Genomic DNA, 26,127 nt, shown 5'->3' with positions numbered 1-26,127 from the left:
GGGGAAGCCTCTACTTACCATGTAGATCAGTGGCAAATGTGGGCAACTCTTCACTACCAGCAAGTTCTGGGCTATTTTACTGTGCTGAACATGTAGAGGGATTGCATTGTGCCCAAAGCTGGAGAGGAACTTGGGTCCCGTAGACAGCGAGTGTTTAAAGACGCTAGGCTGCGGCAAATTGGATAGGAAAGGTTTAGAGGGATATGGGCCAAACATGGGCAAATAGGACTTGCTTAGATGGGAAGCTTGGTCAGCATGGACCAGTTGGGCTGAAGGGCCTGTTTCCGTGCTGTATGACTCTGTGATTCTAATTGAGAACCTTACGACCCCAATTGCCCCCAGTGCTGTAACTTTCATAGAGGCCTGCCACAAGACTACAAAAGTGAAATAAGCATTGGACTGCTTTTCCAATCAAGTCAGAACATAGAACACAGAACAAACAGTACAGCACAGGAACAGCCCCTTCAGACCAGGATGTCTGTGACGACTATGATGCCAATTTAAATTGCACATCTGCCTGCACATGGTCTATATCCCTCCATTCCCTGCCTGTTTGTGTTTCTGTCTAAATGCCTCTTAAGTGTTACTGTTCTAACTGCTTCCACCACTCCCCCTGGCCAAGCATTGCAGGCACTTACCATTCTCTGTGTAAAAAAAATTGCCTCATAAATCTCCTTTAAACTTTCCCCCTCTCATCTTAAAGCTATTTGCCCTAGTATTTGACATTTCCATCCTGGGAAAAAGATTCTGACTGTCTACCCTTGATGAGTGATGTAATTGAAACCCTGCTTGCAACTTAGAGGGCTACTCATCAAGACATAGAGTGTGTCCATTCCAAATCTGTGTGCTGACCTTCCCGTCGGGAAATTTAGGTTGTTTTTTAGTGGAATCAGAAGAACGGGGAATGTAGCTTGCGACTCCAAAGAAAACGTTGGTATGAGCCTACATTATCCCACCTTACCTGTCTCCATAGCGAGCAGCTGTCTGCTGTCCTGTTCCAGTTACGTGCCATTCCTGACGATGAGAATGAATACTTCATTGGAACTGCTCGCCCACTCAGTTTTATTGAGAGTGAGGTCTCAAAACTGCAGCTGCTCCTTTGTATTCCAAACAGCCGACTGGCACACTGCACAGCTTGGAGACCTACCACACAAGTCGTGATCATACCTTTCAGTCACATGGCATAGAGCCAGGCATGGAAACTGCTTATGTTCTCGACAGCTGGCATTAAAATCAAACACATGGAATGATCTCAAAACTCCAGTGGGGAAGATCAGATTGTGCACTATTCTGAGACCAGAAGATATTCTGAACTTTGACTTTAAAATCTTTCGCAGGATAAGGGCAAAGCCGACATTTATTGTCCATTGCAATTACCCCCAGTTCATTTCAGAGAGCATTTTAAAGTCAACCTCATAGCTCTGGGTCTGGAGCACTAATAGGCCATTGGGTTGAGCAAATTCCTTTTTCTCAACGTCATGAGTGAACCAAATACATGTAATATGACAATCCAACAGCTTAATTACTGACAACTACTTTTTATTTCAAATGTATTGAATTTAACTTCCCTGGTAGCCATGGATGGATTTAAGCTCACGTCTCCAGGCCACAGCCTGTGAATACCAGTACAGGAACCTGTCTATTCTCACAGTGGATGCAAATTGTTCATTTTCTCAATCACACCCAACACTTTGCCAGATTTTGTTGGTCTACAAATTGTTACCAATCAGAAGTGTCAGAGTGGCCTCATACCATAATGTACATCTTATCAGCTGTCATTCAAACTCTTAACTGAAACTGCCAGGGTCTTCATTACATTGTGCAAACATTCAAAATTTACGACATGTCTCCAATAATAGCCACTTAAAACACAATTAAAGTAGATAAGAGATTAGCTGACACGTGGAATGGATGCATGATAGTCCATTGCAGTATAACGAAATAGACAGTAATATGAAACAATAAAATGTCAAACAGATGTTTAACTGAGCATATTTGTTATCTGAGTTCAAGGGAAGAATGCCAATAAATTGAGCCATTCAAAAGCAGTAGCACTTATAGATCACAGTGTTTAAAGAGATATAATTCTTGGATGAATATTATCAAAGAAATAGCAAAAGGGTTCATCAGCACTCCCATGTATCCTAAAATATCATGAAGGGAACTATTTGTACATCCACTGATCTTGCTTTTAGTCCTCAAATTGCATGTTTAAAAATTGCTCTCAGAAGTAATCAGGGAATAGAGCTTTTGTTCAGCTTCATTCCATTGTGAGTAGAGAGCAGGGCTGTTTATCCAAAACACAGGTGAACTAAGAAGTAAATATCTAGCAGAGCTTGGCTGGGAATTTGGTTAGTTGTTTTCAAAGGTACACTGGAAAATCTGAAGTGAATAAAGGCCAGATCCAATGGCCAAAGATGATCTCCCTAACCTCAATATCCCCTCTGTTGTTTTTCTGCTATTTTAGCAAATACTAGTTTCCTGCTATGTGTCTTGCAAAAAGTCAACATATCCTTACTGTTAATGTTCATTTACAATCAATATCAATTGAGCTCTTCCCTGAAAGGCTCTGCATCAGTTATTTTTTTGAGGTGTTTGTTTCACATACAGACCATTCCCCGGGGAGTGAACGGGTTCCGTTTTTATAGACATCCATAGGCCAATTTTTTCCATAAGTCAGAAAATGTACAAAGATCACTCGATGTGGTAAAAATTACGCCACAGCACTGTAATGAATGACATCAAAATCACATAAAACTGATAAGGAAGAACAATTACTAAAAGTGGAGAGCAGGAGGAAATTGGTTCTGCTATTTGTAAGGACGAATGTACGTAATATGTCAGACTTTTGAATTTACTAATATCATGGGAGCTTGTTTGTGTGCATGCATGTCCATAAGTCAGGCCTTCATACCCTGGGGATGACCTCTACTCGTCACCTTGAAGGGGAAAACAAGTATTTGACCTCTCCTATTCAAAAGAGAGCACAAAATGTGAGATGTGGTGGAAATTAGCCGCTGGAGCCAGGAATGGTCCTGAGGCTCAATGAGCATAATCTTGACCTCCATCGGCAAAGCAGTCCAAGCACATGTGAGGCTGTATCCAAGGACACGGAAGGTGACAGATCTCAGTGAGGACAGAGAATGCATCTTGAGCATTGACCCTTTAAATAGCACCAATTCAGGGGAAGGGAGAAAACAAGAAACTACCAAGCATTTAGCCTGACATTGGTGGTAAGAAAAATGTTGGAATCCATTGTAAAGATGTGATAAAGAGTAATGATATGGTTGATTAGAGTCATCATAGATTTGTGAAGTAGAAATCATGTCCGACCAATTTTTTGGAGTTTTTGAGAAGGTATCAAGTAGCATAGAAGATGTGGAACCAGTGGATTTGGTTATTTGGATTTTTGGAAAGCTGTCAGTAAGATCCTGCACATGAGGTTGCTGAGCAAAACCAATGCACATGTAATTGAGGTTGATATACTAGTGTAAATGGAGAGTTGCTTCACAGATAGAAGACAAAGAGTAAACATTATCAGGTCCTACTTGGATCGAGAGACTGTGACAGAACGTACTCCAGTGATTGGTGCTTGGGTATGTACCGTTCACAGCCTATATCAATGATTTGACTGAGTGAACCAAATGTAAGATATATAAGTTTTCCAATGACACCAAACTTAACAGGAATGTGAGATGTGATGAAGGTACAAAGAGACCAAGGCGATGTGGACAAGCCGAGTGAGTGAGCAACAACATGGTTGATGGAGGTCAATGCGGAAAAATGTGAGCTTTTCACTTCAAAAGGAAAATGGAAATTCTGAGCATTTTTTAATGATGAGAGATTGGGAAATGCTGATGTTCAAAGGGACCTGGCTGTCCTTATACACAAGTCACTGAAACCTAATGTGCAGGCATAGGAGGCAGTTAAGAAGGTAAATGGTATAATGGTTTTTATTGCAAGAGGAATTAAGTATGAAAGCAAAGAAATTTTTTCAGTCAAAAGCTGGAACACTACACCAGAGGGATGTGAAGGCTCAGTCACTGATTGCATTCAAAATTGAGACTGATAGGTTTCTGGATAGTAGAGGAATTTAGGGAAAGGGAGGAAGGGCAGGAAAATGTTGTTTCAGGTAGAGGATCAGCCTTGACCGTATTGAATGGCTCAAGGGGTGAAATGGCATACTCCTCCTATTTCTGATGTAGTGTCCTTTTTTGATTTTCCCTCCGGAAGAAACATGCACTCAGCGTCTACTCTGTCAAGCCTTCTCAGAATGTTCCATGTTTCACTGTGATCACCTCTCATTCTGCTAAACTCCAATGAGAATAGGCCTAACCTGCTCAACCTTTTTTATAAGACAGCCCATTTATCCCCAGAATCAACTTTGTGGACCTCCTCTGAACTGCCTCCAATATATGCATATCACTCCTAAAATAAGGAGACCAAAACTATATAAGTTTCATTAACACCCTGTGCAATAAAAAAATTTCCATTTATTGTACCTGCAGACTAACTTTCTGGTTTTCATATTGGTTTTTACCTCTGTACAAAGCATCCTGTAGGTTCTCTCCATTTTAGCAATATTTGAGTAGAAATTGGACCCATTTACTCCCTTTTTTATGCATAAAACACGCATCAGAATCGGTTTAATGCAAATGTGCCAATTTTCAGTTATGTCCCACTCATCTGGAGATTGGCATGGGCAATTCTAGCCATAATTCGCCTTGGCACAGCTGTTAGTTCCTCAGCATTATTTGAAGACACAATGATATTATCAAAGTGCGTGACATCTGTGACTTCATTAATGAATAAAATTTGTTCAAAAGTGTGTCACCTACAGCCTGTGGTTTTCACTCACTACCAAGTAAGGACCAAATTCAGCACCATCGCCAACCATACATGAATCAAAGCATCCTTGTGAGGACGTCAATGTTTTGCTCCCTGATTGTGCCTGTTCTGGTTGTTAGGTGTGTGAGTGCCTGCGGTAGCTTTGACTGCAGAGAACACAGTTAATCTTGTCCTGCATTGTGACCCTGTGCCTCCCAGTAGCTCAGGAATGGATGCATAGGCCTCTCACAGGTATGGGAGGAGTGTGTAGCCCGGCACAGTAAAGTCATGTGACCCTGCCCTGCTTTGTCCCTTCTCTTTAGTACAGTTACCATGGCTGCTTTTGAGAGTATGCATTAAGATTCTGATGTGCTTGCCATCTTTAGCTGCTGTTGGGAATCACACTGATCATGTTTTCATGGATCAAAAGAGGGGAAAACACCCAAAAACATGTTAAGGTAAATTCCACCAAGTTACTTTTTCATGGGTCATTCAACTGGGATTTTGGGCTATTCTCAGCACACATTTAGCATATTTGAAACAGCTAACATTCAACTTCAAGGCAATTCTATTTGTCTGTTCTGCGTGCCAGATTGAATAACCCCAGGCTACTATCCTATTGTTTTGGCAATGTAATTCAACGTTCTCTAACTTTGCTGATTGCTGGTCAGTACTGGTTGGAAGCGAAGTCAACTGAGATTCCTTTCAACATTTTTCTTAATTATTGCATTGCCTTTCATTGAGTACGTGTGTTGCATATTTTTCTTTTATATCCAATACCTTAAAACTAGTACAACATCTTGTCCCCAGACTACATCTGACCAGTAGTTTTAATAATGAAACATGCAATTAAATGTTAGATTAATGTCAGATTGAAAGAAATCAGCTTGTCTACAGTGCTGTACTTCATTTTGCAAATGGCATTCAGTTAAAGCCAATCTACTGTTATGTAGGCTGGACAGGCAATTGAAGGAAATAGCCCTTAATCATTGTTCTGAAGAAACCCAAGTGGAAGAGTATGATTAATGTGATTCCTGCCCTCAAGCAAAGCAAGCCTCAAGGGGTGCAATCATTTATTCATTGATGATTGAGAGACAAGTGGTCTCTCTTGTGTTAAACAAACAACTTCACACTCTGCCAACTGTTTACAACATTCGCTTCACCTCAGTTGCTGCAAATTTCAAAATGAAAATTCTGAAGATGCAGAATGATTAGATCAATAGAGCACCACCTTTCCCTCCAGCTGGTCTAACAAGCATGTGTTTCCAACTGAGAAACTGGCACTCTTGGCAATTTCCATCAGCAGTACCGTTTATCATCACCTACTATGCCTGACACACGATACTCAGGTTCCTTCAAACAAAACATCCCTTGCTTTACTTCTATAAAAGAAGCTTATTACTAATGCTTAAATTAAATTACTCTGTTTGATAAAGGAGATGAGATTGAGAACAGTGTGAGCCTACAATTTAATATCTTTTTAATTTCAAAGTACTGTTGAAGTGGCTTATAAGCATCACCGGAATGCCAAGACTAAATTACATCTTATTATTCACTTTTTATCAGCTATAATTTTGTATTGTGTGTACCCAGGTCTTAATAAGTAGGAAATCAAGCTGAACATACACAAAAGTAAAGAGAGCTTGATTGGAGATTGTGAAAGATTAATTTACTGCTATCTGTCCTGCCACCTGACTAACAGGAGGATACATTAAGAAAATGGTTCTGCAGTTCTTTTTAGAGAATTCTAATGGAGTCAGAAAGCCAATTATAACAACATCTGTCTCGTTTTTGCAGGGGATGAGGTTAAAATAAGGACAATGTTTGCCCTCTTATTTGGTGTCACATTCTTTCCGGCATTAATATTTACTGCTAGCTTTCAAGAAGCATTGGCCTCATTTGAAGATAAGATTTCAGAGACTGACAACACAATTCAAATGCTATTATAATGCTCGTGAGCAAATTTGGCTACAATGCACTCTGTCACTTCAGCTAAGTCAATGATATAGATTGTAGATGGTTGAAGCCCCAGCACTGATCTTTATGATGTTCCATTAGTTATAACTTGCCAACATGAAAATGACCCATTTATTTCGACTCCCTTTCTTCTGTTAGTTAGCCAATCTTCTATCCATGCTAATATATTACCCCAATGAAACTATTCTATACATTGAGAAATAGTTTTGTGACAAAGAATTTGCTGTGATGTTTTGCTGGCTTTAGCTGGTAAACGGACTTTTACAATTAGGATTGAGTAATATTTTGGATTTGCTTTTTTCTCCCCATTCCATTAATATCTAACAATTCTCTAAAAGGTTATATTTTAGACCATTCCTCCACCAGCCACATCATTCAGTCCTTTGAAACAGCCCTGAGGTGTTTATTTCTAGTTTGTCAGATGCGTGACTATCTCTTTTGTCACCCACACATTCAGCACACAGAGCTTGTCTGATCAAGAAACAGCAGAACCAGAAGGGGGCTGAAAAGTTGCTATTTAAAAAGGGAAATCCCCATCAGGCTGGGAAGAGCAGCGAGAAGGAATACAGTGCCTTCCTTCAGGAGCCACTCACCAAACTCTCCCAGCATACAAGCCACCATTTCTCATTCACCATCATGCTTGCCAGGAACCATTCTTGCATGCCAGGAACCATTCTTGCATGCCACCTGTACTACCTTGCGCCTGTGCTTACCAGCTCCTGCTTCCATCATTGCCCCCAGCTACAGGAGAGAGTTAGGGCTAAGCTATTTAAATAATGTCCCAGAGTTAAAATAATCTGGGCACACGTAGGTGAGCCAGGCACACAGCCAGTCTCCACTTGCTCCCTGCCTCCAGTTAAGAGGCCAGTGTACAAAAAGGATATATATTTACAGCCAGATAATACATTTGCATGCTGTAAGGATGGCTGACTCGGAATGAATGAGTCTGGAGCAAGATTGCCTTATATAAAGTCATTTCAGATGAAGATTGAACTGCTTTCTGAAGAAATGATTTGTAGTTGGGTCATGGCTTCCATATATTTGCAGATAAAAACGGGTAATTGGAAAATGTATGTACCATAGCCCATTCCAATCATTCATGCAGCAGAGAAAATCCAATAGGAACTTAAATTTCACACAAAATAACCTATAAAATCTTCTAATCACTTTTAGTGATATTTGACATTGAGTCCATCTAAAGCACTGACAATTAAAACCAGAGTAATGGAGTATGTTTTGTGCATGGATCTAAATTGTATTTAAGATTCATGCATGGATCAAATATACCAGATAATATGAGTTAGCTGGCAATATTCTGCTAAATTAGAATTCACCACTACAATCACAAATATGCTTGAACTGAACAAGTATTTATTTGTTAAATTGTACCCAATTTGCACGGGAGATCTCCCATGATTTTGCTCACAGACACTATTCAGGAATGGAGCAGAGGACTCGACGTGAATAGTTTGGGCTCGGGAATAGCTCTGAATTTCAAGCTGTGTGAGAGGGGTTAAGATGGGACTCCAGAAGTTAATGTTTACCTATGACAGATTGAAGATTACAGTGCTGGAACTTGGCTAAGTACTGAAGTTCTAAGTGATGGAGACCTAAGATATATCAACAGGGAATCCCAAAGCTGTACAAGTCCTGAGGGAATAGCAAAACTCAGCCTTCAGACAGAGAGAGAGGATTGGCTTTGAAATTGAAGCTAATATGAACTGGGAGTCTAATTTTTTTTTAGCTATTTGTAAGTTTTTTTTGGAATTAACTAAACGTTTGTCTTTCTATTATATTGCAAGCTTCTATTGCCATTAATTATTTCACAGTAATGTTGTTTTTCCTTTCCAAATAAAATTAGTAAACTTAAAGAACCTCGGCTCCATGGTGCTCAGCTTTTGGGTGATGTGCTGCCAGACTGCCTCCACCATTGCTTCTGATGTATGTGCTGGCATGAGAGGCACTAGTTGCATTGGACACTGGACCAGTCAGGGCATTAATATCTATGTAGCCGGTGCCTTGGAGACAGTGTGCAGTACAGACAGATCAAGACATCAATCAGCCTGCAATGGTGATTTGAAACCAGCCTTGCCACTTTGGAGCTCAAAGCTGCAGCTGGTGTCCTCACTTAATGTTGGTTAACTGAACATGTTTAACAACAGGGAGGAAGTGCTGCTGCACCACTGCTATTTAAAAGGGCCATTGCCTACTTGTAGGTTGGTTGCTGACAGATTTGTATTGGTTGTTGCTACAATCGAACATGTGTCTGTTGCTTTTGGAGTCCTTTGAAGTTGGTGATGTATGCATGGGATGGTGTGGAAGTTCTGATGCTACTAACGTACCACCCAAATGCTCCCAGATCTGGGAATATTAGCAGGCATGGATCTTGAATTGTAGCATGACAGGAAGGATGTTTAGAGAATGAGCAGAGGGTAGAAGAATGAGGATGGAAAAGTTCATGGAATCATGTAGCACAAAGACAGTCACTTTGGCCCGCTGAGTCCATGCTGATCACCAAGCACCCATTTACACTGATCCCATTTTATTCTCGGCCCATTCCCATCAATTCCTCCCAGATTGTATCCCTCACCTACACCCTAGGGGCAATCTACAGTAGCTGGTTAACCTACCAAACCGCATATCTGTGAGAAGTGAAAGGAAATGGGAGCACCGGAGCAAATTCACACGGAGAACATGCAAACTCCACACAGACGGTGCCAAAGTCGGGATTGAACCCGGATGCCTGAAGTTGTGAGGCGGCAGCTGTTCCACTGTGCCACCTCAAACACTGCCGCTGCCCCGCAACTTCAAAGAACAAACCTCCCAATTGCGCTTCAGTGGTGAAGAGTATGTGCAGTGTCTCACAGAAATCTGCTACCTGCTTCACCTGCAGTTACAGTGCCAGGGCAAGGCAAGGGCGGTGTTACCAGTGGCTGTCAAGATTATCATGGCCATGAGTGACCATGCATCAGGCTCTTTGTAGGCTGCAGCAGAGTACGTTTGCAACATTTCACAGTTTGGCCCACCTCCGGGTTACAGCCCTCTCGGATTACGAACGCCCAACTTGTACACACCCCACACATACAACTGAGCGGTTGGGAGACGGGTGGGGTGGATGGGGATGCACTTGCCAGCTGCTGCGGGGCTGCAGGTATCTTCTGTCGGGTGGGAACGGGGCGTTTCCGCATGCTGCCTCTCCCCAACCCCATCCCACCCCCCAGAGCCGCAACAATCGGGGGCTGAGTTGAGCCGAGCAGAGCTGGTGGCGCTCGCTTGCCGAGTCAGTGAAGCCAACTGGTGGCCACTCTTCCTGCACCTGCTCACTCTCCTGTCACAACTCTTTCTGTGATCCTCTCCCACACACACTGTTGTTTTTGTTCATGTCCAATTTATGAACAAGTTGGGTTGCAAAGAATTCTCAGGAACGGAACCCTGTCTTAACCTGCGGCTGCCTGCACTGATTCCCTTTATTTCAAGAGCTAACGACATTTCACTCTCTCTTGCTCATGAACAGCAAGTAAAGTGGATTACAGGCTTTCCCATTGTTCAGGAAGCTATTGATTCTTGCATGTTGTTACACATGTACCTTAATAGAGTCACAGAGTTATACAGCAGAGAAACAGGCCCATCGACCCAACTTGTTCACGTCAACCAAGGTATCTTCCTGAGCTAGTCCCATTTGCCTGCATTTGTCCCATATCCCCCTAGACCTTTCCTATCCATGTACCAGCCCAACGTCTTTTAAATGTTGCAGTTGTACTTGCCTCTGCCACTTCCTCTGGCAGCTCGTTCCATATGCCCGCTGGAAAAACTTGCCCCTCAGGTCCCCTTTAAATCTTTTCCCTCTCACCTTAAACCTCTACCCGCTAGGTTTAGCCTCCCCCTACCTTGGGAAAAAGACTGTTACCGTCCACCTTATTAATGCCCCTCATGATTTTATAAACCTCTGTAAGGTTACCCCTCGGCCTCCTTCGGTCTAGGGAAACTGTCCCAGCCTATTCAGTCTCTCCATTTCACTCAACCCCTCCAGTCTCAGCAACATCCTTGTGAACCTTTTCTGCACCCTCTCTAGTTTAATCACAACTTTCCAATAGCAGAACTCCACACAATATCCTGGGTGTGATCTCACCAACATCTTGCACAGTTGTAACATGATGTCCCAACTTTTGTACTCAGTGCCCTGTCTGATGAAGGCAAGCAAGGCATATTTCTTTTTTCACCACCTTGTCTATCTGTGTTGCCACCTACATCTCTCTTAAATAAAGGCTTAATTTTAAGTGATTCCACTTTCTCACCTTCTAGCTGGTGTGTAACCTAGGGCACACACCATCCAGGCCAATACTGCAAATCATAACAACCATGATACGTTTGATCTTGAACAGTCCACTGTGCCATCTGCACTTGTGGACCATAAGAAACCAAGGTGTGGCAACTTTGCAGCAGTGGCTTTCCACCAATTTTCTATGTTACACAACCACATTTTTGTTTGGGCTTGGCCCTTGCCTTGGTAAGTATCTGTGGGCCAGGAGGAAAGTGGGTGGAGGGAGCAGAGGAGTGAGAGGAAGGGAGGAGACAATGTGGACAACCTTTTCCAGCTGAACTATCCATGAAAATCTACCTGACTACCACACAAGTAAGTGCAGTCCGAATACTTCTTACCCATACAGCCTCAACCTTCCTTCAGCTGTTAACCATCACAACCTCCATTTGACGACAGAATGAAAGCAAATTTATTCATTAAAGCATGTTATGTTGTATAAAAAAAATTGATCAATCTTGTGCCTATTTTTCAGATGCCTTTGCCTCTCACTTTAGACTCAAACAGTTGCTTATGATGGTAGTTCAGAGGCCTGGATAATGAAATGAAAAGCTGTTCAAATTTCACGCTGGCAGCTGGGGGCTTTACAGACAGTTTTTAAATTAAATATGGAATAAAATTGCCACTGTCAGTGATAGTGAGCATGAAACTACCAGGTAATCACAAAAACTCATCTGGTTCATTAACCTTCCTTTAAGGAAGGAAATCTGGCTCCCTTTACTAATCTGGCTTCACTAATCTGATTCAAACACACTGCAATGTGGTTAACACTTAATTAACCTAGGATGATGTTCGGTTGTCAAGAAAGGGACTCACCAGCTTCTTTTCAGGGACTATTAGGGATGGGAAATTAATTGTGCCCAAACCAGCATCCTACGAATGAATGAATAAAAAATACTTTCATGGTATGACTTTGCAGTGAGACTGAGCATCTGGGATGCTTAATTATACATATGCGTAAACAGAAAAGGCTGGAAACACTCAGCATCTCAGGAAGCAGCTATCGAGTGAGAAGCAGAGTTATCATTCATCAGATCTGGTGAAGTTCAGAGCTACATCAGGTTTTAAATGAGGACAAAGGCAAGGAGAGATGGGAAGGAACATAGGAGGTGTGTGGCAGGGTGGAGAGCAGAACGGTTTTAGGGACAATGGGGATGGAGATGTTGCTGCAGGATGGTAATGGGATAAGCAACAAAAGAGGAATCTAAATGACAAGTCGGAATAAAATGGGGGCAGCTGATTCTAGACAGTGGCAAAATGTCAAATCAAAAGTTATGTGCCTCAAAATTGAGCTCCAGTCAGTTTATACCCAGGTCAGTACATTGTATTCCAAAATTAATTCCACCAATTATACAGCACAATTAGCAACACCTAGCATGGATAAGTTTCAGGTATCATTGCTGTTCTTCTATCAAGCACACCAGAGATCTAGAAGAGGAAGGTCAGGGATGGTGGAGAATTAAAGTGGCAAGCAATCGGCAAATCAAGTTTCAGCTTCTGGACTGAGCAAAGATGTTCGGCAAAACAGACAACCAGTTTCTATTTGGCCATCCACTGTAGAAAAGCAGTGGTTACAGCAATGAAATAATTGAAAAAAATACAAGTAAGTTGTTACTTCACCAAGAAGATGTGATTGGGACTCTGGAGGATGGTAAAGGAGGAAAAAAGTGACAATGGTTGCATCTTTATCACTTGCATATTAAGGTATAGTGGGATGGAGTAATGGTGTCGGTGGTAATTGAAGGGAAAATGCCATGAAGGGTGTGATCCCTCTGGAATCCTGAAAGTAGAGGGGAGGAAACAAGCCCTCTTCGCGTTACTACCATCGGGGAGGAGGTACAGGAGCCTGAAGACCCACACTCAACATTTTAGGAAGACCAGATTTCTGAATGGTCCATGAACCCATGAACATGACCTCGTTATTCCTCTTTTGCACAATTTATTTATCTTTGTAACTTACAGTAATTTTTATGTCCTGGTCTGTACTGCTGCTGCAAAACAACAAATTTCACGACATATGTCAGTGATAATAAATTTGATTCTGATTCTGATTCTTGTTTTTGTGGTGGACTCAGGCTTGGAAGTGGCAGGAGGATGATCCATTGAATGTAGAGTGAAGTAGAAACCAAGTAAAAGAGGAACGCTGTTGTAGTTCTCGACACGAGCAAAGGTTGTGAGATCAAAAGTACAGTAAAAGGAACAAAAATAGTTTGGAAGCCTGGTAACTACACTGGAGGTAAATCCTTACATAAGGAAAATGGAAGAAGTTTCAGAAGTATTGTTGGAGAGTGACATTGTTAGAACAGAAGCAACAGAGATGAAATTGGAAATAGAACAGGAAATGGAGTAGGAGTAAATGTAAGCAATACATCTTTTCTACTGTAAGCACAGTGTAATGTGCAATTCAGGCTGTAAACACAGCAATACATAATCTGCGATACATCTGATAATTCAATGTAAAAATTAGCAATTCTGGCAAATGAATGAACTTCCAATTCTATTTGCTTTAATGCAAACATTCACCAAAGTGTTTTTATTTCCCAATATGTTTTATTAAGTGTGTTGCAGTCATTAAAAAAAAATTTTATTAATATTTAACTGTTTTATGGCTGAGTAATTGTTTTTCTTATTTTATTTGGCTTAATTATATTTCTATTGCTTTCATAATTGATGCAGGTGAATGATTGGGAGCTTTGATTTATCAAGTCATTGGGCTTTGAGTTCCTGTCAATGGTGGACATATCTTACTTACAAATTAGCAGTGATCATATGGGGTGCAGGATGTACTGTTAGGTCTGGGCACCTGACATTAAACACAAGGAAGAGATCGGTGATAAAACTGGAACGAAGATCTTGTGCACCTAGATCCAGAACTTGGAAGGCACATTTTCCAAATCTCTGATGCAGTAAAGAATCTCACTTGATGACAGGGCAGACTGGAAAAGTGAGCATATAAACCAATGGGCCTAGTTTATGTTGCTTCTGAAATAAAAATAAGAATGTTTTAAATAATTGATGATTCTTCAAGCATCAGTCGATATAGAAACAGAATTAACATTTCAGGTCAATGAACTTTTATCAGAACTTCCATCAGGTTTAGATGAAAGGTCATTCACCTCTCACATTAATCGTTTTTCTCTCTCCAACGACGCTGCCTGACATGCTATTTTCAGCATTTTCTGTATTTATTTCAGATTTCCAGCATCTGCATGCTTTTTTGCATTTGTGCTTCTTCTGATTTTCTTGCCTGAGGGGAATGCTGAGCATGAGAGGTGCAGATCAGTAAGGAAAGAATATGGAATGAATTCTGTAAGGAATAGTGAGATCTGTGTTTTTCAGACTGGATCTACCATGTGCTATGCCAGAGACACAGAAATAAACAATGTTATGAGTATTCTGTGGTAATGGCCCTGGAGGAGAGGGAATTAAAAATTAAAGCTGGGTGTGACAGCTATAACTGTGCAATGGAGGTGCCCAATTTGTAGAGGGGGAGCAACAAGAGGCTGTTTGCAGCAAGGCTGGCAAGAAATGTGGCCAGTTGGTCTCAATGCAATCCTCCAGGATTAATTGCCTTTTGCCTCCTTGGTTCAGGGTAATTAGGGATGGGCAATAAATGCCAGAATGCCCAAATCCTTTTAATAGGCCTAGAAATTAACTGATGATGGGAAAGATGCACTAAAAGATCTTTGTGAGGTGCACTAAGGACAACATAGCTGGTAGTAATGTCCACTTCCCATGAATAAATAAATTAAAGAATGACCCTTGCTTTAATTATCAGCATAAACTTAAATTAAAAGAATAGGACTAACTCTGTCAGTTTTGTAATTAGTAATTCGCTCATTTCCCTTTGGTCATTTTTTTTCCTCAGTTACAGTGGATTCAGCTTCCATACTGTTCAGGATGTAATTTTGATTTCAAAGTTACCTTAGAAAATGTTGAAGTTTTATTTTGTTTTGATGTCTTGTGCAAAGCAGGTGTAGTCCACCTGAATATAATGTCCTGTGGAATTTTTACTCTCAATAATTTTGTAATGTAGTTGTCACAAACCAGCAACAAAAGAAACACACTGAGCATGACTCAGTGTTAAAAACTATTTTATTAATCACTACTTATGATAATACGTAAAATAAAAGTAAAAATGTTAGTATGTTAGAATTCAAAAATGTTAAACCTCGAACGTTAACCCCAAAACTAAACTCTTCGTGTGTGTGTGTGTGTGACAAAGTCCAAAACTCCCAAACTCCCAGTTCCGGAATGGTTCTTAAAGTTCAGTTCCGCAAGCCATAAGGTGAAACATGAGCAAGGGCTTCTCAACAACCACCGTTGTCTGAAGATAAGATGTAGATGTAGAAAAACATAGAGAGAGTACATACGAAATCCAAATGTTCCACGATGGAACCCAAACGACACTTCAGTGTTTACTCGGTAGTGACTTCCTCACCCCGAAAAGCATCCGAACTGTGGTCGTCCACACACAAATACCTGTTTCCTTCTACAGGTCAGCAACAAAGTGAACTCCACCGGATTACTTCCAACTTCCATACATGGATTTCAGTGGCAAACACAGTTATTGTTTCTCATCCATCGATAGAGAAAACAAGCAGGCTGGTGTCTCTCTCCCTTCTCTCTCTCTCTTTCTTCTTCTTCTAACTTCTTCAACAACGTCATTACGTCCTTTATCTTCTATTGACGTAAGCACGCCCCACACACACATACACACACACTCTCTATCTTAAAGGGACTTTCACTGAGTCCATAACAGTAGTGGATGGTACTCTCTACAATTTTTGTATCACTCCTTAAGATTGGCCTTGGAGGGAGTGCACTGTAGATTTGTCTGAATGATACCTGCACCTGGTTAAATTACAAAGTGAGATTACATAAACCAGGATTATATTCTCTGGAATTTAGAAAGTTAAGGAGTGATTTAAAGTACTTATGACTCAGTATAAATTTTTTGAGTGAAACTTCTTCGAGGTAAAATTAAGAAACATCTGTGCACAAAAAGACTGGTGGAAGTTGAACATTTCTTCCTCAGAATGCAATTGATGGCATGTCAATTTTTAATTTAAATCTAAATTTAAAAGAATTGTGTTAAAGGAGATGGAATAAAGGTAGGTAGTTAGGTAACACATAAATCATAATCTCACTGAATGCTAGACCATGTTTGGAGTCTAAATGGTCTACTCCCGTTCCTGTGATCGTGACCAGCAGTGCAGAAACAATTTATCTGATTCCCGAGAACTTCCCTGTGTGAAACTTGACTCCCATATATCCAATATTACAAAAGTAAGTATGCTTAGAAGAAAAAAATTCTGGCTGCAAAGTGCTTTGGTGTCCTGAGCTCTTGAAAGGTGTTAAATAAATAGACATTTTGTGTGTTCCTGTTGTCTTTGTGCAGATGTAGCTAGATTTAACAAGAAAGCAAAATATTACAAAGGAATAGAATGTCGGTGCCTGAAATTAAAAAATATAATCTGTTGCTTCAAAAAGGAATGAGGCATGACTCAAAAAATGATTAGACCAGTTAGTGAATGAAATGCTTGAGAGCATTTTGTAGAGTTGTTGTCAATGTTCATCTAGAGAGAATATAAATTAGAAGATATACTCAGTATTGCCTCAGAAAAAAATTAATTGTTTGTGAATTTGCAAAATTCATTGAGCCGGTTACTAAATTAGTTCATTATAATTTAAAACTGAAGGACAGCACCTCTGACAGATCAGTTCAGAACTGAAATCTTAAATTAAATGATAACCTTTAAATGGACCTTGAAACTATGACCTGTTTCGGAAACAGAAGTGCTAGCACGAATCTTACTCCGTACAGAGCTGGCATGATACCCAGAGTAAGAGAGCTTTTGACTTCAATATCTTTCTGGATTTCCTGAATATTACGCGGCAATTACTACTACTAGCAGAAGTGAAGCATTCAGTTGATCTGGTTGATGTCTCAATGCCTACTGTTTTAATGTAAGTGGCCACTTTAAAATTCACTGAAAGAGGAGGCGGGTATCACATGAATGAATGCATTGTTTATCTGACTAGTACCATCAGCTGCAATTTTTAGACTGATAACCAGATTAACTGGGTGAATTCTGCATCCTGCATATATAAATTTAAGATTAAAATACACAAATTAAGAGCAGAGTAGTCACTCAGCACTGCTCCATCATTTAATAAGATTATGGCTGATTTGATTGTAACATCAACTCCGTATTCACATTTCCCTGTGGTAATCTTTCACCTCGTTGTTTATCAAATATCTATTTCTGCCTTGAAAAATATTCAAAGACTCTGCTTCCCACTACTCTTTGAGGAAGAGAAGTCCAAAGACTCACGACCCTCAGAGAAAAAAAAATTGCCTCATCTTTGTCACCCACTTAAACAGTGACCCCTGGTTCTGGATATCCCACATGAGGAGACATCCTCTCTACATTCACACTTGTTAAGAACCCTCAGATTTCTTATATGTTTCAGTCAAGTCATCTTGCTTCTAAATTCCTGTGGATACAAGCCTGAGATAGATATGAATGCTCATCTCAAAGCTGTATCATTATGGACTTTTATGTCTCTTTGCTGGTGCCATAATTCTAATGTATTAAATCAATTTTTGGAGACTCAAGTATTCTATTTAAGGACAAATAACTCCCACTCTTTCATAAGAGATCTGCCAACAGGTTGTAAAGCTGTTCATTCAATTTTCTGTTAGCTCTGCTCTCTGTATGTTTCTGTCTGTATATATTTAATCTACAAATTGAAAAATTACTTTTCAAATATTGAACAAGTGCCAACCACCCACCTCAGAATATTTCTTTCTGACAGTGTTCCATGTCAGTGTCACTGAGGGGCAGTGATTTTAGATTACCTGCATGGTCAATAAATGGTGGCAGCTGGAACTTTAGTGTGAAACCCTTTGGACAGATGGCAAATCACAGAGATTATGAAGAAACATACGGCCAAGCTGTGGGGAATAATACCAGTAGATTGTGTTTGGATTTGTTTCAGCGAGAGCTGCTGTTGGCAATACCAGCAGTAGCAAATTATATCAGACAGGTGGACTATTACCAAGAATAGGAGTGTTGCATTGAAATGAAAGGTTTACTTGAGAGGGGGAAAAGCAAGTTTTCTTACCTGAAAATATATAAAAATTATTATTTGTGGATGGTTGTCCCCCTGGCTGAGATGGCTGCTTCCATTCCCACCCAACCAATCTTGCAGTTGATCCTTTTCCCACTTCTGTTATTTACCTCTGTTGTTCTCCAGGGATCTGTCCTTGTCTCCTCCTATTTCTCCTCCACATGAACCCCCTCGGTAACGTCATCTATAAATAGCCTATCATCTACCACAAATCTGTTGACAACACAACTCTGCCTCTTTCAGCCACTCCTCTGCCTCCAACATTTTTCACATATTTTTCTTGTGACAGATGGAGACCATTCACCCCTTCAAGTCTCTGCTGCCACTCAAAACAATCCCATCAATCCCATTCGCCCTGTCTGTAATCCATTAATGGACACACAGAAATTCCCTCCAGTTAAATTTCAGGCAAAACAAAGCCATTGCCTTTGGCCTCTGCCACAATCTCCATTCCTTAGCTATTGACTTTACCCCTAACCCCTGCCACTGGCTGAGGCAGTAGTGGACTGTCCGCAACCTTGGCATTCTGCTTAATCCTGGGCTGGGCCTCTGATCACATTATTTTCTCCATCATCAAGACCACTGTTTCCACTTCGTTAATATTGGCCATCTCCTCCCCTGCCTCAGGTCCATCTGCCGCTGAAATTCTCATCCCAACTAACTCCACAGCTCTCCTGACTCTCTCACACTGTCCACTCCTTCACACCCAAACAATGTAAACCTCCTCTCTTCAGTTCTTAGCTGGTTTTAAATGCTTTTTTGAAAAAAAAGTCTTGTCTGCTGAATGGATGGCGGGAGAAGAAGAAATCAAAGAACGCATTCAAACTTCTCTTCCAATTACACTGAGGAAAAAAAAATCAACAACTATTTTTTCAGCCAATCACATTTATGAAGACGAATCGTTCTGCGTCCTTATCACCTGCCTCCCTACCTCTGTAACTCATGAGAGCACTACAACCATCTGTGAGATCTACTCCTAATTGAATAAAATTAATTCTGACCTCTTGATCATTCCTGAAATTAGTTGCTACACTATTGCCAGCCATTCCATCAGGCAGCAAGGTCCAAAGCTCTGGAATTCCCTTGACAGGCCCTTTCCATCACTCCCCTCGCCTCCTGTAAAGTGGTCTTGCAAACTTGGGTCTTTCCTAAAGCTTTTGCTCTAGTTTTCTAATATCTGCTTATGTGACTCTGTCTCGAATTTTGTTTGATGTTGCTCCGAGAAGTCCCATGGGACATTCTGCCAGGTTAAAGATGTTCCCTCTCAAGCAAGCCCTGTAATGTACTACAATCCTCTCATCTTCGATAATGCTCCACTTGTCTCATTCAATTTGTTATTGCTCACGGCTGCATCACAGCAGAACAGAGTACTTTGTCATATTAAAAGCCTTAAGGTAGGTGTGCTCAGTGGCATCGCCAGCAGAGCTGCTGCCTTACAGCTCCAGCAGCCTGGTTCAAACCTGACCTCTGGTGCTGTCTGTGTAGAATTTGCATGTGACTGTGTGGATTTTATCCAGGTGGTCCAGTTTCCTCCCATATCCCAAAGATGTGCTGGTTGGTGGGTTAATTGGTCACTGTGAATTGCCCCAAGAGTGTAGGTGAGTTGTAGGGTCTTGAGGGAGTTGATGTGAATGTGGGACGAATAGGTTACAGGGAAAATTAGGGGTTGGGACTGGTCTGCAAGCTAGCAACGACTCGGTGAGCTAAGTTGATCTCTGTCTTGGTTGTGAGGAAATATATGCAAGTACACTAGCTTAATTATTTTGTTCAGCTTTTCTTTGCATTATTTTTGTGTAATCAACAGTTGTTAATAGATTAATTGAGGAAGTAATCACAACTGACATGACATTCCTTCATTACGGCACTGAAGCACTCAGCTAGATTATGTAATCAAGTTTACAGTAGAGCTTGAACCCACAACTTTTTGACTAATAGGTGAATGTGCTACCAACTGAGAGGCAAATTGACAGAAGTCAAATGTGTAATCCACTTTCTGCTTTGAATTATGGACTGTCTGAATAAAATTCACTGTATCTCTGCTCGTGTACCATGTTTGATTGATAGGCAGTATTAATATAGACCTGGGGAAAGCAAAGGCGCCTGAAAACTGCAAAGTCTTTAAATGGCTGTGTGCTGTTATGGAGCCTCTAAAGTGTCAAGACCTTTTGTTGGATCTTAGAGTCAGAATAGGTTGAATGTATGTGTAAATGTTGTTTTATGAAACTCCTGGGAAATGAAGAGTTAACTGAATCAGAAACAAAAGAATAAATTTGTCTGTCAATCAGATCTTTAATTCTCAGGATTATTATTCTAGGTTTGTGTTGACTCCCGTGTCAACCGTGCTGAGCTTTGCTAATTTGCAATTATGATGAGATAACAGGTAAAATCTGTTTCCAGCAATTTTAAGCTGATTTTTAAAAAAGGTTGCAATAATCAGAGGGTTTCAAAAGTAAAGTTAGCCATAGAACCATAGAACAATACAGCATAATACAGGCCCTTCGGCCCACCATGTTGTGCCAATTAAAAGAATACTCAGGATACATTTGAATTGGCAATGCCAGCATTTATTGGCCAATCTTGGTGCCTCAAGAAAGTGGTGTTAATGGACCAAGATTGATCTTGAACCGTTGTGCTCGAGGTGCTCCTAAAATGCTGTCAGATCGAGAGATCCAGGATTATGATGCAGTGACAATGAAGGACATGCAGTATATTGAGTTCACGTATCTGATAAAGAGAGAGAGAGCGAGAGAGAGAGATGTCCTGTTCACTATTGAATGCCTGAACAGACTGTGGTGATGATTATGAGGGCCTGCCTCTCAGAAGTGACCATTTATCATGCTGTAACAGCATTTCATTGCATTTATAAACTGAAGGAAGAAAAACTGGCACCACAGCCATTGGATGGAGAAGGAAATCTTGATCTGCTCCAGTTCATGTCATGAAACCAAACACTTAGCTCATACGTGTTATTAAAAAGTAGCATTGCATGAAGCCATACAAGTCAGTGAACTCATCGACTACCATCCAGAATGACATATCACAAAGTAACATAATATTTGTCAAAAATGCTGTGGGTAGAACAGGCTGTAATGCCCCCTACGGATTACTGTTTCAATCATGCAACAGTTGATGTAACCCCTTCTTCTGTTTCATTTTATTTTGGCTGCCCAGGTGCCTCAGGATGAATGGAGTAGTGGTTACCCAGGAGTGAACAAGGATGGGGAAATCCCTTGTCGGCGTATGCGCAGTGGCAGCTACATCAAAGCAATGGGGGATGACGAAAGTGGAGACTCAGATGCAAGCCCAAAGATGTCACCAAAGGGAGCTGCTCAGCACGAGAGCTACCTGAAATCAGTCGCTGTAGGAAGTGGCAGTGAGACAAGCCGTTCAAAGTAAGATCACACAGCCTGCTGTTGAGATAAACATGTCTACGCTGCCTTGTGCCATTTTGTTCCTTTTGGTTTCATCATATTTATTTCAAAGACCTACAACACAGACAGCTTAAAAACTGACGTGCATCATGGAAGTTTTCCGTCCAGTGTTCTAGAAGCGAACCTGATAGGAATGCAGATGATGCTATTTATATCTATCTATAATGTAGATAAATAGGTGATATATCTATTACTTTTGTTTGGGAAGTCAGAGTCAGCTGAAGTGACTGGGGAGCAGCAATAGTGGTTTCCATTTAACTCAGCACCTCCCTGGGTTACACAGAGAGGAAATGTCACTAGGGTTTGCACTCCAGATTATTATACAGTAACCTTTGCTGTGTGGATTCGTGAATGCTGATAGGAACAGAATTTTGTCAGTTGAGATGCTTCCGGGAGTTGAATAGCCATATAGTGGCAACTGTCAGTTAATTCTTTGAGAAATTGTAGCCATAAGGAGCATCAAATTGTGCCTATTAGATTTCATCAAAGGTTTTCACTAAAATTCTTTAAGTAATCACAAAAATATAATCTTCTTTGAACCTGCACTGTGGGGTATTTAGTAGAATGTAATTGTTTACTTTCCTGTTATATTTTCTTCTCATTATATTCTTTGGTATAATTAAAATTGAAATTGTAGCAATTTATTATTAATGGAGCTGAAAATGGCCAAAAATAATCATGATGAATAGCCATGTTCTTTTCTTTACCTGATCTGAAATCGTAAAATGTGTACTGAAAAATTAATTTCATTTGTGTACACGTCAGTCTCCTCACAAATTAAGTACCTATTAGTGAGAATTTTCTTAGACATGCCTACTAGAGGCCAGTATATTATACTAAAGCTATACAAAGGAGGCCATTCAGTCCATGGGTCCTTATTAGCTCCCCTCTCTCCTTAATTTCTTGTATCCCTATAACTTATTCTCAATAGCGCATGCCCATCAACTCTCCTTTGATCCTTCTTTGGCATTAACCTGAGCTAAGGGGTAATTTAAAGTAACCAATTAACCTTGCCGTGAATGTCTATGATGTGGGAAGAAACCAGAGGACCTGGAGGAAATCCATGTGGTTGCAAAGAGAATACACAAACTCCACGCGGACAGCACCTGAGGTCAGGATTCAACCCTCTCATATCAGGGTCTACCTACAAACTAGCTAGGTAGACCCTGGAGATGAGATCCTAACTGTTAAATTTTTTTAAATTTTATTTTACAGCGTGGTACAGGCCCTTCCGGCCCAATGAGTCCACACCGCCCATTTTAAACCCCAAATTAACCTACTCGTACGTCTTTAGAATGTGGGAGGAAACCAGAGCACCCGGTGGAAACCCACGCAGACATGGGAGAATGTACAAACTCCTTACAGACAGCGACGGGAATTGAACCCTGATCGCTGGCGCTGTAATAACATCGCGCTAACCGCTACGCTACCATGCCACCCTTTGGGGCACCTGAATAAAATTTGCACAATAAAAATAACACAATTTTCAAGATCCTTTTCATACCAGAACAATCAGCAAATTCTCATGTTTAGTTATTGGGGATATGGATAGTTTGTAGGTAGACCCTGATTTGAGAGGATTGAATCTAAAACCCTTGTCAAAGAACATGAGAAAAATACAGCAGTGTGTTTGGTATAATTCATGTTTAAAATTCTTTGCCTAGAAACTAGATTTTCACCCCTTTTTGGTGGACTAAGCAAATCCCTTGTAAAAAAGTAGGCAAGGCACAAAGAATATAAGATGCATGTGTTTAAAACAGCTCTCTGGTTGTATCCACCCAGAATCATGTGCTAAAATGGGACCTGTGTGGTTCGCAATGGGAGCTGAATCTACTTCGAAGGATGTTAAGTCTTAAAGCAGCTCTTCCCAGGTAACCGCAGTCAGCTAGGTAGCCTGCCAGGGAAGTGAGGGAAACCATAGGAGAAGGCACTGCACTCTCCTCTGTGTGTGACCACCTCCCCATATAATGCTCTGCCCTGACTGAGTCTCATTACACACATGCCATACCACTACAAGATGCAAGTCGATCTACAATAAAGAGATCATAGCCCTGACATGTAAGATGAGATATCTTTATTAGTCACATGTACATCGAAACACACAGTGAAATGCATCTTTTTATGTAGTGATTTGGGGGGCAGCCTGCAAGTGTCACCACGCTTCCGGCGCCAACATAGCATGTCCACAACTTCCTAACCTGTACGTCTTTGGAATGTGCAAAGAAACCGGAGCACCCGGAGGAAACCCACACAGACACGGGGAGAACGTACAAACTCCTTACAGACAGTGGCCAGATTTGAACCCGGGTCGCTGGCGCTGTAAAGTGTTACGCTAATCGCTACACTACCATGCCTACCCTTTTTTATGTAATATATAAAAAAGTTGTAATGGCACAATCAAAGATGAGCTTTCAAATATCCTGAGCACTAGAAACTGAGACGAGCACATATCTCACTGGCAACTTCAACACAGTATGCTCCTAATTCTCTTGTGAGAGCACCCAAAATCTTAAGTGAGGGGAAATGCAATGTGCAATTGTCATTAGGTACTTGAGTGACATGGGAAAAGGTCAGATGCCTTAAGGTAAATTAAATGTGAAAAGCCCTGAACCAATTTCCCAATGGACAAAATCTCACCAAGAAATGATCACTAGCACAAGCTGACCTGAGTTAAATCACTTTTATGTATGATTGGCACATGAAAAACAAGTGCTATTGGATTTAATGTCTGAACATGATCTTCTGCTCTGGTTGACTGATTGCACTGATACTATTGGCACATCAAGCGTAAACCCGGCCCTTGTATTTTATCTTTGCTGGCTCTGCACAGTTGTCCTTTATCTGGAGCTGGAGGTGGGAGTTGGCAGGAGGGTTTGGGTGAATGGGCTTCTCCCTGTTGTCCTGAAAGCTGTTTTGCATCAATGAACTGATAAAGGTAGGACGAGGCTTAATGATAATCTGCTCCCAATAAACATAATTCTGTGGCTATTAATGGTCAAAGATTTCCCGGTTTTTCAAGTAGATTTCTTCGTGAAGCTTTAGATCATGATATTATGAGGCTGGTTATTGGGCAGTAGCTGTAAACACCTGATTGGAGGGATGCTTTGCATGTTGAGGGGGTGGGGGGGTGGAATTACTCGAAGCTGAATCCAAGAGAGTATCAAGCATAACAATGCACTTATTCAGAACTTTCATTGGGTATGGGTTTCAAATTACTAAATGAAGCATAACGATGCACAGTCACATGTCATTTTTATTGTGGAAAATCATCCAGGAATACAGAACCAATGTGGGAAAATTTAAATAAATAGCAGCCAAATAGAGATGTCATAACTTTCACTGTGATGATTAATTGCATAAGTAAAAGCTTCCCAGCAGATGCTTGCAATTTTCATTTTTGCTGTTCTACTCAAATTTACAAGCTGACATTCCATAGTAACCAATATAATTTCCTTTAAATTAGTAAATATTTACGAGTTTATTATCACCTTTGAGACCTAAACTTGTATTCAGGTTAGATACAAATGATATTAATTTCCCATCTTTGGCAAATACAAAAGTCCCAGATAAAATGAGCCTGGATCATAATCTTTTCAGATTGTGGTTATGGTATACATAGTAGTACAAAACTGCCAATAACTTTGCATGAGCATTCAGAGATGCCATGCAGCTGTATGTTTTGAGAGCAGTCAATAACACTCTGTTGCATTTCAACAGATGGTTGTGAACTCTGATCTACCACTGAAGCAAAACAATGAACTGTCCCTTTACCCAGCACTTGACCGCTCTCTGCCTCAGAACTGCAATATCCACTAAAAAATATGAAATATTTCTGGTAACAGTTTAACATTTTCCCTCACCCAACAAGTTCCTGATGTTGAAAGCACAGGACTGATATTTTATTGAAATCAAAATATAGTTACTGTTGTATATCTTCTTTCAGAGTGGCATTTGGTCTGCTCTAGTGCAGAGATTATTGGCAATAGGAGCATTCTCTTCACACCGTACACCTTTCCACGCCAACAGTCTGACCCACACTCTGCCATTCTGCACGCAAACATCGCCTAAACTCTTGCCTTCAGCTTCTGCCAGTCACTCTGCGACCTGCCAGAAGGCAATGTGCCTTAAAGATGCTGTTCTCTGTTTCTCCCACATGATGCACAGAGGCAGCCTTTCCCCTTCTATTCCATCTCATACGTGATAAGATTAGGAAGCCTCAGTGCTGGTAGATGATAAGGAAATGATCACACATCCAGCTGTCCCTAATGCAGAACATTCATAGACTGCAAATATCACGTCTCAGGTCAGTGATAGTTCCATAAAGAATGTGACTTTTTTTAAAGTTATCATTGCAGCTGCCACCTTAACTGTGAAAGGTGCCAGAACACCTTGACTTATATACCATGATTCACATTGATGTGAATGGAAAAGGCTTAC

The 26,127-nt window shown here is 40.8% G+C and overlaps 1 protein-coding gene across 1 annotated transcript in view; it reads left to right on the top strand.

Annotated features, from left to right (window-relative positions):
- The window catches only part of LOC127581607 (disks large-associated protein 2-like), a 464,246-nt gene that overhangs the window by 399,813 nt on the left and 38,306 nt on the right, over positions 1–26,127 (top strand). Inside the window, exon 6 of the mRNA XM_052036111.1 lies at positions 21,431–21,651. Coding sequence (XP_051892071.1) covers positions 21,431–21,651 — 221 coding nt within the window. The remainder of the gene's footprint in view (positions 1–21,430; positions 21,652–26,127) is intronic.

Source organism: Pristis pectinata, chromosome 22 (genome assembly GCF_009764475.1).
Source record: "Pristis pectinata isolate sPriPec2 chromosome 22, sPriPec2.1.pri, whole genome shotgun sequence".
NCBI lineage: Eukaryota > Metazoa > Chordata > Chondrichthyes > Rhinopristiformes > Pristidae > Pristis > Pristis pectinata.
Note: the sequence above shows the minus strand (reverse complement) of the source record. Positions and strands in the feature narration are given on the sequence as shown.